Source organism: Labeo rohita, chromosome 6, assembly GCF_022985175.1.
Source record: "Labeo rohita strain BAU-BD-2019 chromosome 6, IGBB_LRoh.1.0, whole genome shotgun sequence".
In the NCBI taxonomy this organism is placed as follows: Eukaryota; Metazoa; Chordata; class Actinopteri; order Cypriniformes; family Cyprinidae; genus Labeo; species Labeo rohita.
The window spans coordinates 27,712,883-27,726,939 of NC_066874.1; the positions used below are offsets into that span (position 1 = coordinate 27,712,883).

Sequence of the window (14,057 nt, forward strand, 5' to 3'; positions counted from 1 at the left end):
ACCTGAAGTGCTGATCACAAATTCGGTGTATTTTATAACGCGGGATAAAAATAAATAACGCTAAGCAAGGGTGTGAACTCAGGCAACAGTTTGCGGCGGGAAAACGCAGACAGACGCAGGTGCGAGCATGTTGGACTTACTTTCCCAGGGCGAAGCATTCTAGCTTCAGCGTGGATCCTTTAGCAGCTGGAATGGTGTCGGGGAAATGAAGCTCTATTTTGGGCTCGTACTCTCCCATCGCTCCTGCCATGGGCAGACAATACAGCACAGATGCATACGGCTTTGTCATTCATGATTTATGATATACAAGCTTTGTACTCCAGAATACAAGCAAAACAACAACAAATGGCAAAACACAAAGACCTGTCAATGAGCTGGGGAGCTGAGAAGATTGTGCCAAAAATACGGAGACATGTTATTAAAGATTTATGGAACACACATAATAAAAACAGGATCCATCTCAAATGGAAATGTGGCCTCCTTTGAGGCATTGTCAAGAGTGCAGGTTAGTGTTCTTAAAAGAGGCAGTTTAGCTTTCAAGACGGTGAAATAAATACATCTCTGACATTTACAAATGAATATCTCCGTAAAAATGTCACGAGCTTCTTGGACCCAAGTGAGATATACAGTTCAAAATAGGTGAAATTTATTGTAAACAGCTCTACTTTCCCGAACTTTACCATAAAAATACTGTGCCATTTTTTTTTATCAAACATTTTGTCAGCAGTTTTCCAGATTGAGCTTACAATTACAGTAAAAACACAGTAAAAAATACAATAAAAACACTAAACGCTAAATGTTTTTTCTCCTTTGTAATATACACAGGTGGTAAAGAGAAAGCCGCATGATCAATCAAAGTTTATTACTAGTTGCTTTTCCACAAGCTGAGGTAAATACTAATATAGAAAGTGCATAATAACAGTTATTCAGTTGTTGTCGTCCGCCACATTAAATGCTCAAAATTATTAAAAGCAGAATGGATTCTGGTTGGATGTCTAAGTTGTTAAAGTTGATTTGCTGGAATAGTCTTGAAAATGATAACAATATGGTTCCTTCCTTTAAATTTAGAATGATTTAAAACTATATCTTTATAGTTATATATTGTTAGATACATCCTTGGTGTTAATAAACCTTAGTGGAAGTGGAAGTGAAGCAGTCAGTCATGTTTACATTATTTAGTAAACTGATTTCTAGGGCTTAGAAGAGGCTTAGTCGACCAAAATTTTGTTAGTCGCAGAAAAAGAATTCCACAGGAAGTGGCGAAGTCATATAGTCCGTGCGGTCACTTGCTCTTAAAATACTCTGTCATTTTTGGTCATACAGATAAGAGTAATACGTCTTTCGAATCTGTAAAGATAACTTTATTTGTGTGCACTCACAATAACAACAAAACATTGTGCTTTTGTAAAATACTTAAAGCAAACAGGATGCGCTTTCCACTGTCTCTGTCTCTGTGAACTTGAGCATGAAACTTCGAAACTCTGTGTATACTTGCCTTATAGATATGAAAAATATATCTATAGAGAGTGAAATGTCTGCTTTTTAAAGAACCAATTCAAATAGAATACAAATAGTCAGGTTATGTAATCTGTATGAAACATACAGGCGCATCCACTACTGTCAGTGTCGCCGACTTCATCTCTTAAGCCGAAAACAAAGAAGCAATAGTTTATCAATAAGTTATTAAAATGTTAATGCAGTCTCCCTGCTGTTTATCTGCCGGTGCACTGTGGCAAGTTTTTTTTTTTTTTTTTTTTTTTTTTTTTTTTTTTTAGTGTGTGTTTGCGCTTGAGCGCTCATTAATCTATATAGGCAATTAAAGGCTAATTATTTTGATTTATATGGTTAATTAATGTAACCATTTTAAAGAAAAAAATGAAGTTTTCATGTAGATTTCCCACAGCTCGCGGGTACCAAATTATCTTTTTAAATCTTCTTGAGCACACAAAATTATGTCAGAATGGCTGTAACGACATAAACGCATATTGTTACCAATCCGCTTTTCACCCCAAACTAGCAGGTTTGTGACTTCTTCCACCCGTAATGGTATTATTATTAAAGTGGAAATCAGATTACTAAATATTGTAGGCTATACTTGACTGACTGCTTCACTTCCACTTTAAATAATGTAGAGTTTTTATCATAGCATTTTTACCATCCACCTATAAAATTCGGATTATTTTTATATTCCTATATTTCACCTAAACCATACAGTCTTTGACAGACACCTCTCTTACCGTCATTTCTCAGCACTAAAGGTGTTGGGGAACTGAACACCCTCTCCTTGGTAATAGTGTTGTTAACCACACAGGTGTAATTCCCAACATCGGACGGCTCCACTTTAGCAATGTAGAGATTCCCGGTCTCTTGGGATACAAAGCGCCGACTGTCTTGCTGGACAAAGTGAGGGTACTCATTGAAGACCCAGGTGAATGTGAGCTCTGGAAACATGTCAGAAACAGAGCATTAGATCCTGACACAGACATTTATACTTTCAGAAAGGTGTTGAGTCACTTTGTTCGGTAAACTATAATCTCGGCTCAAAAGCGCGTACAAAGCGTCTGCGTTACACCACTCGCTTCGCCTCGGGCTGACCTCCTTAGGGCAGGTAAGGCTCAGTAAACAGAGCCACTCTTCCTTTGTGAGGCAGCAGGAAAGGGAGCGAAACAAACTAGATTAAAGCGCCTCACTGGCACTCTTATGACACATGCCCTGTCCGGCTTCACCGTGGCTGGGGACGAAAGGCTTCTCTGCTGGCGTCATTCATGCATGGCTGGCTCTTACTGGAAAGGGCTGAACCAAAAAAGACCGAAGGCCCTGCCACAGTGCATTAGCGTGTCATCTACAGGAGACCGAGAGGGGGAAGGGAACGGGAAAGAGGGGCACATGATGCAACTGTTGGAAGAGAGTACGGGATCAAAAAGGGTCCCCCGAGACTGCGCCACCCATCCTAAGACGGGGAAACACGCTGGCAGGCTGGTTGTCGTGAAGTTGAAACCAATTGTTTATGATCAGGTTGGGCCGGGAATCCCTGCATCAGAACTCTGTTAGCTTAATAAGATGTGATAGCTATTGTCAAATGTGCTGAATGTACAGGAATCGAAAAGAGAGAAATTGTGATGGTAACTGAAAACACAAACAAACATACTGTTCAGAAAGTCTGATGTTAGAGGCCTCTGCTAAGAAAAATGCAATCATGGGTTATATAACATGACCTCCACATTGTGATATACAGTATCAGAGCTATCTATTCTGCCATTTTAAGGAAGTGAGGCATAATAGAAATGCCGGAAAAATAGCCTACAGCTGGCAAATAATGACGTACAAGGTCATAGTCAAAAGATGCTTGGTTTGAATGCATCAAATGTGCCACAGTTCAGTATTTTCATGCAATATATCTATTTCTATGGTAGTTAAAGCATATGCTACCATTCAAACATTTGGGATTGTTACGATTTTTTTGTTTTAAAAGTCTTTTATGCTCACCAAGGCTTGTATCAGTGCTGAAAAAAGTTGTGCTACCTAAAATTGTAGTTAAAACCTTGGATTTCTGTTTTTCAGGATTTTTTTAATAATTAAAGTTGTATTTTATATATGTATATATATATATATATATATATATATATATATATATATATATATATATATATATATATATATATATATATATGTATATATGTATGTATGTATGTATGTATGTATATATATATATATATATATATATATAAGCAGATGTGGAACAACGAATCATTGTGATGGCACATTATTTTTCAACAGAGCGCTACCCTGGAAAAATTGTTTTGAATATTACTAGTGTAGAATAATATAGCTTCCTCTACTATGATAAAACAGGTTGGTAATAATAACCAATTTGTTTTTTGAGTTCAGTGATCTCACTAGACAGCTAGGTCATCATAAAGCTCTTTTATCTAGCGGGAAACTGCAGATGTGGAGCAGAGAAAATGTTTGATCACATGCTATTTTACAACAGTGAGCATTCAGCATTGCTCTGGGGAAAAAATAGTTTGGATGTTTCAAATATTACTACTGTAAAACAATACAGCTTCTTCTTCCATAATGATAAAACAGGTTGGTAATAATAACCCATTTGCCTTTTGAGTTCAATATGCAGCCTAAATCTAAATAGATAAAGAGCAACTACTGTATATTGTAATACTTAAACTTATGCGCAGTGAAAACTTTTATAATAGAATCAGTTGAGAATTTGCAAAGCTTAGCATTCTTGTTTGCACTTTGCAGTGATAATCAATTGATTACCTACTCTGCACAGAAAATGCATTCGTCTGAAAAAAACAAAACAAAACATATTTCCCTCTAATTGGGTTGGGACTTCAATTTCAGGTCTTTATTTCCATTTGCCTCCAGATTCAGGTTTGATTGAAAAGAAAGTGATCCAAATGAGAAAACAAATTGAAGCCAAAGAAATGATAGCAGGATCTGCGATCCATAGTAAATGAGTTTCTTTAGAAGGTCTAATGCTAACCAACACGTATACTGTGAGTAAAATGACCATCAGTGCTTTAGAAACGTGTCTCTTCACCACAAAGTGCGTTGATTCAATTTCTGCCTTCTCCAGCACTTTTGAATGATTTATTTCAGCTTTTCACTCATACTTCGCCTGCGTTTTCAATCGCTGGTGACATTAAAGCCAAACTTTAAAGTATTCGCATATGAAACACTCCTCTTCTGGGTTCTCTAATTAAACAAATGCTTAATTACAGATTTATCTCAGCAAACTATAATTGCCCAGCCTATGAAACAAATTCACATCTTCTCATTTCTGACATCTCATTTGTCGCAGTAATAGTCACGACCTCTAATTGATATTGATGTCTCTCACTGCCTGGTTCTTGTTTGCACTTGGGGTCTAATGACTTCTGTCCAATTACAGCTGGTTGAATTACAACCTCAGTCTTGTCTAAGGCGCTATATGCCTAAGAGAAGCACAATTAACATGCAAACATGCATTTCCGCCACTTCTGGTTCCAGCTTGTGAAACAGCATTGGAGTGTGAATTTCTACTGACCTTTATCACACTTCTCAACAGTAAAGTAAAAACAGCCTGTATCATTGTGAGGCAACATGAAACAATTGTGTGTTTGTTTGTTTTTGTTTTGTTTTTTCATATCATTTCTCAGGGAAGATGAAAAAGAAAAAATGGTTTCATGTTATTCAGTGGGATTTAAGAGCAAGTACATATGTGTGTAGGCAGCACTTAACAGATTCTGACCACTTCTTTTATTGAAGTCGAAAGTGAATTGTTGTTTGCAACCCATTTTAGTTCCATCATTGTGAGGCAGGATATTCAATAAGAAAAAAGAAAGTAGGGCAGGACTTTTGTCCATCAGGAATTGATTGGATTGTGAAATGTAACCCGACTGAATGACAGTATTTGGTTATTGATTAACATTATAGATTAAAGTGCACAACCCAGTGTTGTTATTATTAACTAAAACTAAGATTTTGGATTTCTCAGACTTTGGAATCGAGCTGGAAAAAAACAAACAAACAAAAAAAATATATATATATTTATATATTTATATATTTAAAACTTTACATTTTAAAGCCTTAAAAATAAGAAATGTTCCCTTGCAAAAAATTAGCTGACATACCAAAATTACTAAAAATAAAACTGAAATTAAAAAGCTATAGATAAAACAAATAACATTACATAACATTACTAAAACTTACATTAAAATCAGGCCTGTCAGTCAATTAAAAATTTTAATCTAATTACATGATGTTTTGATGAATTAATCACAAAATTAATTTGGGAAAATACCCACAAAAGATTATTTAAAGCTATACTTGTTACATGATAAAGTATCAAGTATATATTACAAATTGTAGCTTTAAAAAGAAATATTGTATTTGATTCGACACAAAATTGATTACACATTAACATTTAGCTGCAACGGCCTAACGTAAACTATGGAACATAAAAGAAGATAATTTGAGAAACATCATTTTTTTGTTCATACAATGAAAGTCATTGATAACCAAAACAGCTTTGTCTTCAAAATACCTTCTTTCATGTTCCACAAAAGAAAGGTTTGAAACGACATGAAGGTGAGTAAATGATGACAGAATTAAATTTTGGGGGGGGGGGGCGAACTATCCCTTCAGTGTTTTAATTTTTATTATTATTATATTTTTAATGAAATGATACTAAATAAGAAACTAAATCTGCCAGCAGGTGGTGGTAAATGTCTTTGAGTCATTCATTCATTCGATTCCTTCAAAATGAAGGAATCAAATGAATGAATGACTCACGATGAATGAATGACCCTTCACGGCTGATTCATTCATTCATGAATAGACCTTTCAAGCATTGATTCACATGATTCGTTCAAAGCACAGATTCATTCAGAAAGTAAACACTACTGCTATGGCTTCAAAGGTAATATGTTCTCTGCAAAATTGATAACACAATATCAACTTCTTATTTACTGAACTGTTGTATAAAATCACATTTAAGCTTGTGATAGATTGGGACAAAATCAGTGTCATATTGATCAAAACACATACAGGGGCATTTTTTATGAGTTGTTGCTCTGCATCATATTTGTCAACAGTCAACTAACAAATTAAATTAAATTGCAAATAAAAATATAAGCTAGTTGAAAATATTAATAAATAACTATAATGATATAGAAATAACACTAAAATAACATTGCTGTTCCAGCATAAGTGACGTCAAATGAAAAGCAATGTCTTTGCAGAGGAAGAGCATTTTGATTAAAGATTATGAAGAACTTATATATAGTAATATACCAACTTACCCCCAGAATGCAAAGGTGTGCCACATAACAAAACAACCCCTTGGCCTTCCCTCACATTCACAGCACTTCTTGTCTGCGTTTTGAAGTTTTCCAGATCTGTAACAGATTAAACATGGAATGAGATACATTTGCATGAGGTAATTATTTTGCATGCATAATGAAAACTGCACTTCACATAGCAAAGCGAATGGAGAAGCAACGTCGACAGTAATCATTTAGTAGCGCTCAATATTTGAGAAAGCAAAAAGAAGGAAACAGACTCAGTGATTGAGAATAATCCAAAGCATACAGTGGGTGTCTAACAATGCAGTCTAGCGAAACACTGTGAGGGTGTATGAAAAAAGGGATGCTAACATCGCCTCCACCTACCAGCAGTAAGCCGCATCATTACCAGAGATATCTTAATCTCACCCACTGAGCCAGTAGCCTCCCTGTCAATACATGTCCACACGATTCATCCTCACAAATTAACAGGAGGAGAGGAAGTTGGCAGCCGGCTCGTATACCTGGCATGATAAAAACCTTCTCCTTGTTTCGTGACAGAGAGGCCTTCTGTAACCGTAGCCTGCTGTGCCAATTCCACACCCTTAAGCAAACAAGCCAAGAGCCAGGCTCCCCAGCACAAACAATATAGAGCCAATGTGACCGATAAGACGAATTACAGCGTTGGGAAAAAAACGGAAAAAACAAAAGAAGCAGAAGAAAACATCAGGATTAGGGAGAGGTGGTGGAAAACAGCGGGAAAGATTAATGAGAGATTCCCCGCTGACCGAAAAGAAGTCCCACAAAGCCGGGTCATTCTGAGCTGTGGTGGAGCGGAAAGAGCAAGACTTGCTCGGCTCACAGTAACAGGATGAATGGCTTTAAAGCCCGAGCGGCAGAGCCACGGGCGCTGATTAATAGTCTCCTGTGTTAAAATCTATAAGGCTGGACTCATGTGATGGCTGTAGGCCGTGTGGTAAGCCAAACATCTTTACAGTGAATGGGGCCGCTTCATAAATGGAAAACATTCATATCTGGACGCGAAGGTCGAAGAGTTGAGTGTTTGTGGATTCATTTCCATAACTATTATTGATTCGTTGTTGAAACACTTGAAACTTGGCATGCATCTGGTTTATTTGACGTTTTATAAGTGTAAATAAAAAGTAAACAGAAAAAAAAATCACTTTTTCATGAAAATGAAACCCTAAAAACCACTGAACCTTTTTCAACACCAAAATGATGTAAAATAAAATTAAAGCATCCACAAATTATTATTTTTAAAATTTTAATATGGTTTATTAGGAATCTTAAAAACCTAAAAACATTTAAAATTGACATATAACTGTTATTTAATATTGTTAAAGCTTTAAATAATACCAGGCAGCACATGAACTTTGGCAGTCCTAATAAACTTAAATAAACTGACTGAATAAATTAAAACTAAAAAAAAAGTAAATGGAAAAAATTAATAAAAGAAAAGATGAAGTGAAACGGCAAATTGAAAATAAAAAAACAAATAAAAATTTACAACATTAAAATAAAAAAATAAAATAAATCTATAATAACCATGGTTGCCAAACTGTACTAAGCTCTGATATATACCTAGTAAAAAATAGAGTATATTTAAAATGCATTTATTTTATACTAAGTCTATTAATATATTTACTGACATATTGCTTGAGACTTACTGATATAAAAATTATAATTACAATTTTTTTGAAGTACTACTTGTGCACAATGCACTTTTTTTAATAGTAAGCCTAAAATATGTTTAAATGTCACTATTGATGAGGATTGTATGATCTTTAAATAATATCAGTCTTTAAATGCAAAATATTTAAGGTGTACCTGAAGTATACTTGCAATAGTTCCACATTACCACAATTAAATATACTTAAGTATATATTTAGTTGGAATTCAGCACTACTTGTGCACAATTAAACAGCATTAAGTACAAAATTAGTTGTTCCAGTTTAGCAGTTAGTACACTAAAAGTACACTTGCAGGGTATTTTTATTAAGTATATAATATGTAAATGTATCTGTAGTATACTTAGCATGAAACAAATGTATTTTAAATACATTTTAGTACATTTATTTTTCACTAGGGATACAAAAATACAAATTAAATATGCTTTTGATCACCCCATCACCATTTTTATTTTTATATAGGGCCTGCTGGTAAAAAATCTGAATAGGCTTTGAATTCTAGGGAGCTTGTGTGAGCCATGGTTTGTCAGGTCACAAATTTGCTCTGCTGCTACTACACCCTTGAGAAAGGTACTCATTCCAAACTCGCCTCAGGAGAGGATTACTCTAATACACAGCCAATAGAAAGCCACCATGGAATAAATCTCCCAATGACAAATTTTACAGTTAAGCATGTATTTCAAACTGGCTTGCAGATGCAGGATGGCGTTTTCAACAGCTGTCTAAAAGATAAGAAATGCCACATTGACATATTATCAAAGCCAGCGGCATTATCATCCTATTAAAATCATAATTCCCCTTTGACTAACCAATGATCAATATAGGAAATAAATGTCAAGCAAGTCCTGTTAACCAGTCCCCTGAAGTGAGATTCATTATCCCACCCGTAAAGATGGGAATCTGTCTTCTAAGTGGGACGTGGGATGCTCTGTGTGTTCCCATGGTTGGATCAATAGTTAGACGACATGAAAGTGAAAAGACAAAAGGAGTCCGTGGCCAGGCGTGTTCTCATCCCAAATACTCCTCCTCCCATCTTAAAAAAACAACTGATTTCTTTGAGCATGCAGATGGACAGCATTTTAAATCATCTGCACAGAGGCCATGTGGCTAGAATCCTATTCTCATACTTGGCAGTTTACTTTGTGAAGCAGACAGTATGGGTATTAATATGGCGAGTCAATATGCAGCGTACAAAGATGCTGTTGAAGCTGGTGACTAATGAGAATGAGTGATGGAGTTTGAAGTCGATGAAATGGCGCTTCACCCTGTGAAATTGTCACATTTGACAGCTCGTTTGATTGCTCTTTCTTCAGCAATGCCATGTGAATACTAAATACCAAAGCTGGTGCTTTTACAATACTTATTATATAAAGCAAAACCATTGCCATTGTTTGGACAAATCATGCCCCAAACTCAATATTATTGGCTGAGCTAATGTTGCTATGTTGGATTAAAATATTTTAGTAATATTTTTACAATAAGGTTGTATATATATGTAGTGTTGGGGGTAAGTAACTAGTAAAGTAACGCATTACTTTTTAATTTACAAGAAAATTTGTTGACTGACAAATCTCCTGTCCTCATGATAAGAGAAATCAGAAGTGCAGAGGCGTTGTGTGCTCTGTGTAAACATGATGTTACTGTAGTTCTAGACTAAATGTGAAAATGCATTAATTCATCTTACTCGCAAAAAACAGATTCAGTATTCATCAAAATGAATTAAAACTGCTGACCTTTGATGATCTAGTTCAACCATACTAATAAGAAAAATTACTAACAGTTGATTTTATTTTATTTTTTTAAAGTACATTTTAAAAACGCAAAAGTAATGTAACGCGTTATTTTTTTAGGAAGTAACACAATATTGTAATGCATTACTTTTAAAAGTAATTTTCCCCAACACTGTATATATGTGTATATATATATATATATATATATATGTGTATATATATGTATATATATGTGTGTATATATATATATATATATGTGTATATATATATATATATATATATATATATATATATATTTAAAGGGATAGCTCACACAAAAATGAAAATTAGCCCAGGTTTTACTATCTTAAAGCCATCCTAGGTGACTTTCTTCTTTTAGATGAATACAACCCTAGTTCTTCGAATAGGCTCTTCCAATATTTATAATGGCAGTGAATGGGTGTTAAGATTTTAAAGCCCAAAAAACTGCATCCATCCATCATCAGCTCCAGGAGGTTAACAAAGGTATTTTGAATTAAAGTGATGCATTTGTGTAAGAAAAATATCCATATTTAAACTTTATAAACTGATCTCTAGCTTCCGCTAACTTTTGTACTGTATGTGCGTTCACAAGAGTGTGGCGTTCCAGCGGATGATGTAGGATGTAGACGAACCCTGTGAAGAACGCAGAAGTGCAGAGAAGAGAGCAAAACAAAACACCGATCATGAACTAGAAGTACAAAATGAGGATTTGTAAAGAAAAATGATGGAGGCTGGTTTTCCTTTTTTCTTTAAACAAAACTTCTCACAAGACTAGCATATTCTCAACGGAGCTTACACTACGCCTACGTCATCTGCTGGAAAGTTTTAAATATGGATATTTTTCTTACACAAATGCATTGATTCACTTCTGAAGGACTTTATTAATGCACCAGAGCAATGTGGAGCACTTTTTAGAATGTATGGATGTGTTTTTTGGGCTTCAAAATCTCAACACCCATTCACTGCCATTATAAAGCTTGAAAGAGCCAGGACATTTTTTAATATAACTCAGACTGTATCTAGCTGAAAGAAGAAAGTCATATACACCTAGGATGGCTTGAGGGTGAGTAAATCATGGGGTAATTTTCATTTTTAGGTGAACTATCCCTTTAACATCTAAAAAATATCTAATATGTAAATATAAAAGTGGCTTTTAAAAAAAGCATTGATTTTGACAACAAAAAAATGACACACAACATCTTTAAAAATAAATGCTTTCACATAACTTACATGCAAACTGTAGTGTGGTTCTCTGGCTGAGAATGGTTCCCCGGGTGTTGGAGGCGGTGCATTGGTAGACACCGCTGTCTTGGTCCCGATCCAGGCCGGTAATGATCAGGTTACCCCCAGACAGGCGACGCCTCTCGTCACCACGAAGATCAATGAGCGTTCCGTTTAGAGACCATCTGGAGAGACGCAAACACAATCAGGAGTGTGGTCTCTAGAGAAGCTAACTCACCAATATTCATCACATGCATCGATCTGATGAAGCCTGCTTCATTATACAGCCAGATTCAGCATGAAACAAAGCTCATTGCTGACATTTGTTTTCCTTCTTTGTTCTTCTGTAGTACATTCTGACTAATAACTGATGAAAGAAAGCAAAACAGTGCTCAAGAATAAGAAATATCTAATTATTTATTGACCTTGAAAATGTGGAATGTTTAATTGTGTGTAGGTTGGTTTTAGTTTCCAATTATAAAATTGCTATGAAAAACTGTGAAAGGTTCGTTATTTTTCAGCGTGATTTCAATTATTTAGCTACACTTGTGGAATATAAAAAGGTTCAACATGGAGTGTGAAGAAGTACAGCAAATTAAACAGCAACTTGGACTGCTTAACCAAAATAATGTGATATCTCAAAATTTATTCAGAATGCTGGTTGCTAAAGAATTTTTAAAAAATCCATTTTACAGTGGAATGTTTGAACTTAACATTAAACCCATGTGGCATCTGCAAACAAATGATGCAAGAACTTTTCTCAGAACCTTTTTCTTTATCATTTGTGTGGTTACTTTTATCCAACTTATACTTTTTTTGTGTGGTTTTCATTATTTTAGCTCAAGTTTAGGGGTAACCCCATGTGAAGTTCATCATATTCACTATGGATATGTATGGAAAAAAATATTTTTGTAAAATATTTAGCTTGAAAGTGTGCTTGTGCTGACTTTCTTTAAAATAAATTGTAACTGGTTTAGTATTTTATGTAATGCAATAACATTCCTCCTAATTTGCAGGTTTATTATTCTTGCTGATGCCATTACACAGTAGAAAAATCATATTGTAAAAGTGGAATGTTGCCCATCAGAAAACCAGCTTAATCAGTAACTGTAATCATAAAATGTATACCAACTTGTTTAATGGGAAAAATGCATCAACAACTGATGATGTCTAGAACTAATCAGATCTGACCTTAAAAATCATCCATAGTTGTGCCGAATCAGGCATTTGAGAGTCAAACCTTGGCACAAATCCTTTCGAATGATGGAAACAATGGGGAAATAAACTTGCTAGCAGGATCTACATTATTCCACCGGTGTGAAAAACTAATGAGTGGGGTGGACAACGTGGTTTTAAAAAGTAACTGGAGACTCTAGTTTCTCCCAAATCTGACACACAACAAAGTGCAGATCTACTGCAGCTCTCCGAAGCCCATTTCTGCTGCATTATTTATTGATCTCAGTGTGGCAGTCGAGCTAATCTGACTCCTTTAGTCATCATTTGTGAGTCTAATATCATAGCCAGTGTATTTGATATCATTTACTTTGACATTCGGCCTGCAGGCACACACAGTTGATTACTGCGAGGCTGTTTGTTGTAAATACAGACAATATTTGTGTTCGCACAATGTAGTCAAGTATAATTTTATAGCGTCAAACTAATCTGGTTTTCTAATACACTTTCAATAGCCTGATAAATCAACAAAGCTCCTGCATCCCACATAAAGCAGAGCCCTCTGTGTATAAAATGAATGAAATAACCAGTATATTAGCCTGAAAGGATCTAATATCATCTGTGTTGGTACATATACGTCTGCACATAATAATGTTGTCATCTGTTTCTTAGTGTAGATTAGAGTTCTCCAGCAAGTTTGATTAAATCAGAACATCCACAAACACCTAAACACAACAATAGTTCTTCTGAGTTTTGAGAAAACTGAATTTCTGTGACTGCAAGCTTGAGAAATATGGTCTCTATAACACCATATTTAAATTATTATAAATATTTCTGTAGGTAGGATGAATCATGATACTGTCATTTGTTGCTTGAGCAGCCAATGCAGACGAATGTGTCGTGGTGCTCTCGTGAATGCGCATCAAAGACTGATGAGACAGAGAAGAAATTGTTGAATAAAGACATCTCTTTACTACCTTTCTGAACCTTGAACATGGTAGTTGTGTTGCTGTCTATGCTGGGCCAGAAAGATTTCATCAAAAACATCTTAATTTGAGTTTTGAAGATGAATGACGGTCTTACAGGTTTGGATCGACATGAGCGTGAGTAATTAATGACAGAATTTTCATTTTTGGGTGAACAATCTTTTTAACGTTTAGAAGGAATTCCAATACATTTGCATGCATTAATATGCATATTTTGCACTCTGCGTAAGTGGTGTAGTCTTGACTCTGTTTCATTGCCTCGGGTAGACTGCTTGTTTGAGTATTTATTTATTTTTCCCAGATTAGACTAGAGGATTGAATATATCGCAGCACTCAGAGGCGAGCTGCTTCTGCTGGATCAATAGCCTTAGAATAATATGGAAATAGGAAATATTGATTTCTAGCACATGTGCTGAGATGCTGTATGATTAT

General features: G+C 35.2%; 1 protein-coding gene across 1 annotated transcript in view; it reads right to left on the reverse strand.

The window, feature by feature from the left end:
* cntn3b (contactin 3b) overlaps positions 1 to 14,057 on the reverse strand; it is a 75,307-nt gene that overhangs the window by 40,244 nt on the left and 21,006 nt on the right. The window contains exons 4-7 of the mRNA XM_051112466.1: positions 11,476 to 11,651; positions 6,804 to 6,899; positions 2,238 to 2,441; positions 141 to 243 (exon numbers count right to left, since the gene is read on the reverse strand). Coding sequence (XP_050968423.1) covers positions 141 to 243; positions 2,238 to 2,441; positions 6,804 to 6,899; positions 11,476 to 11,651 — 579 coding nt within the window. The remainder of the gene's footprint in view (positions 1 to 140; positions 244 to 2,237; positions 2,442 to 6,803; positions 6,900 to 11,475; positions 11,652 to 14,057) is intronic.